The sequence below is a fragment of the Lepus europaeus genome, chromosome 5, assembly GCF_033115175.1.
Source record: "Lepus europaeus isolate LE1 chromosome 5, mLepTim1.pri, whole genome shotgun sequence".
NCBI classification, from domain to species: Eukaryota; Metazoa; Chordata; class Mammalia; order Lagomorpha; family Leporidae; genus Lepus; species Lepus europaeus.
Genome location: NC_084831.1, coordinates 141,356,112 through 141,358,765, shown reverse-complemented (window position 1 = coordinate 141,358,765; position 2,654 = coordinate 141,356,112). Strand labels below are relative to the sequence as shown.

The 2,654-nt window shown below is 52.3% G+C and overlaps 1 protein-coding gene across 1 annotated transcript; it reads right to left on the bottom strand.

Moving 5' to 3' along the window:
• Positions 1-641: 641 nt before the first annotated feature.
• Positions 642-2,411, bottom strand: CCT8L2 (chaperonin containing TCP1 subunit 8 like 2). The gene has a single exon (XM_062190209.1). It carries the CDS (start codon positions 2,355-2,357, stop codon positions 642-644), a length of 1,716 nt encoding a protein of 571 aa, XP_062046193.1. The 5' UTR covers positions 2,358-2,411.
• Between the last annotated feature and the right edge of the window lie 243 nt (positions 2,412-2,654).

The following is a 2,654-nucleotide window of genomic DNA, read 5'->3' as shown; positions in this document are numbered from 1 at the left end:
CCCCAGAGTATCCAGGCCGCTCCTCCCATCCCTCCCAGACTTATCCCCAACCCACCATGCAGCTTCCCTCCCACCTCAGTCCTTAGCACAGTTCTCAGGTGTGTTTTTCTGTTATCTATGCCAAGGATGCCTTTAAAAACTTAAATTTCTGCCTGCCGGCAGCTTCTTTCCTACTTTTATTTATTTTGCCTCAAAGTGATAGTCTCTTCTTTTTTCAAATAATCACAACAGGAATGACGGGCCATTGCTATAAGCTGGAACTGCTGTTCTGAGTGCTAAAGTGACTTCTAGACATTAATTCATATTATATTTGAGTAGCACGCAGGGAATACTCAAATAGTTGCGAAGCGATTACTGAACTTCTTATTTTTTTTGCATCCCTAAAGTCTAGGTACTCAATTTAAAAATCTTAGAATTGAATCCTGCTCTTATTGTAGGGAAGGAACAGATTCTGATGGAGAGAAACAGGAAATGAAAAAGTCAAGACATGGAGAGGAAGTAAGCCAGTTAGAAGAACTTTCATGTGTCTTTGTGTTGTTTTTATCTGAAGGAAGGGACTCCAACAGTACCAAAGAGGGAGGGAATAAGTAAGGCAAACATTAATTTTAGGGGAGATTATGCCCTCCTTGGCAGTCCCCGATTTATTGCGAATGATGTTCCTTGTACATTTCAAGGATTTTTTTTTGCATAGCAGATAGGCTTTCCTTTTTCTTCTTCGTGTCAGGATTCAAGATCTGCTGCTGGGTGGGACTTTTCTTGGCCATCACAATTTTATCCACAGCCACGAGCTGTAGCACCACGTCAGCAACCGCTCGAAGTCCTTGGGCTTTGGCCGCTAGGGAGTCCCATACCCCTTCCTGAGCCACATTGATAATCCCCTCAGCTCCCACTCCAATTAGGAAGTTCCCAACTTGGTGAACTCCACTCAACTCTGCCATCACGTCTGAGGCAGCTAAGCCTGCGTTCTCAGCCAAGGTTTTAGGAAGAGACCGCAGGGCCCGGGCAAATGCCAGGAACGCAGGACCATTCGGCCCTTCCAGTTTTCTTCCCTTGTCTGACAGCATTTTTGCCAGAGCCATCTCTGTGGCACCGGCTCCTGGAACCAGCCTGGGATCTTGGCACAGCTGGAAATAGGCATCGATGCCGTGGTAGGCAGCCTGCTGTGCACCCCGCAGCCCTTCAGCTGTGGCCCCCCTGAGGACCAAGGTGAGGGCAGGTGTCCCTGGACAGCCCCATTCAAATACCACAGCCACACCTTCTCCCAGCTCCTGCCTGTAAACCCTCTGGCACTTCCCTGGCTTCAGAGGAGGAACCAGTTGAGTGAGCAAAGGTGTGTCCAGCACCTCACTCAGGTAGACCATCTCCTTCCGCGACTTGGCTTCGATCACCATGATGCCATATTCATCAGCCAGCGTGAGGGTTTGCTCATCAATTTCTCCCCATACCACCGCCACATTGATGCCTACAGTTTCCAGCTGGGAAATCTGCTTTTGTATCAGTTGTTCACTCCCCTTACTAAATGTAGCTAGGTCATCGGGACTAGAAAGAAGGGCAATTGCCGGTGCATTTGGGCTGGCGGGACCAAAGGGACAAACAAAAAGAGCCACCCTGGCACCAGTTAATACGACGGTCATCTGTCCACAGGGTTTCCCAGGCATCACTAGGCCTGGGAGTAGGCAGGAATCCTCCAGCGCCCCTCCACGCAGCGTGCACACTCCAACACGCTCTGGCTTGAAGCTGCCATCCAGCTCCTTGCTAGTCCAGCATGCATGGGCCACCAGCTTGGTCAAGAACTCTGTATTGGACAGAGTGTGGGTATTCATCACAGAGTAGAGGGCCCAGGAAGGATCTTCCAAAGGCCCCAGAGATCGGATGGCCAGGGAAGGCAGTGCGGCCAGGACCTCTGCCGTGGCTGTGGCATAGGCCTCCCGGAGCTGCGTGCGAGGCAGGCCAGCCTTCAGCAGGTCCTCAGCCTGCTCCAGCAAGGCTTCTGTCAGGAGAACCAGGAAGGCTGTGCCATCCCCACTGTTCTCCGCCTGGGTTTGGGCTGCTTCCCGGAGGAACTGGGCCACTGGGTGCTCGAGCTGTAGGGCCCTCAGGATAGCTGCAGCATACCCCGTGCACAGTGTTTCTCCAGTGACGGTCACTAGGAGCTTCTTACGGCCGCAGGGGCCGTAGCAAGGCCGAATGACACTGGCCAGGGTCTGGACCGCAGCTGTGCTGCTCAGCTGGTGCTGTGCTTCCTCTCCCGGACTCGCTGAGCTTTCTTCTGGGCTGGGCACCAGGTGCTGGGGCAGCTCTAGGGCTGAAGAGACTGTGTTTGTGTTGTCCATGGCCAGTGGAGAAGGAGAGACCATGTGGGCTGCCGAGGTGCTCTGGAAATGGCAGCAGGAGCACCTTTGACATTGATCTTTGGAGGTTCTCAAGGGGTTAGTGGAAACAAGAAGCTACAAACCCATACTGATGTCTGAAGAAGTCAGCCTAGAAGAGGCACTCTCGCTTGGATCCAAGGGTGATCTGCAGGGAGCTCAGTCCTAAAACCATCCCCACAGTTGCTTCTGTACAGGAACTGGGCTCTTGGGGCCTCTGAACTTGGTAGCAAACAGGATCTTTAGCTGATGATGTCACAGAGTGGCAATTGGAATCCGGGCTGG

What these genes read in the sequence shown, in the direction of transcription:
- CCT8L2 (XM_062190209.1), bottom strand. Translation starts at nt 2,357, where the DNA reads ATGGTCTCTCCTTCTCCACTGGCCATGGACAACACAAACACAGTCTCT.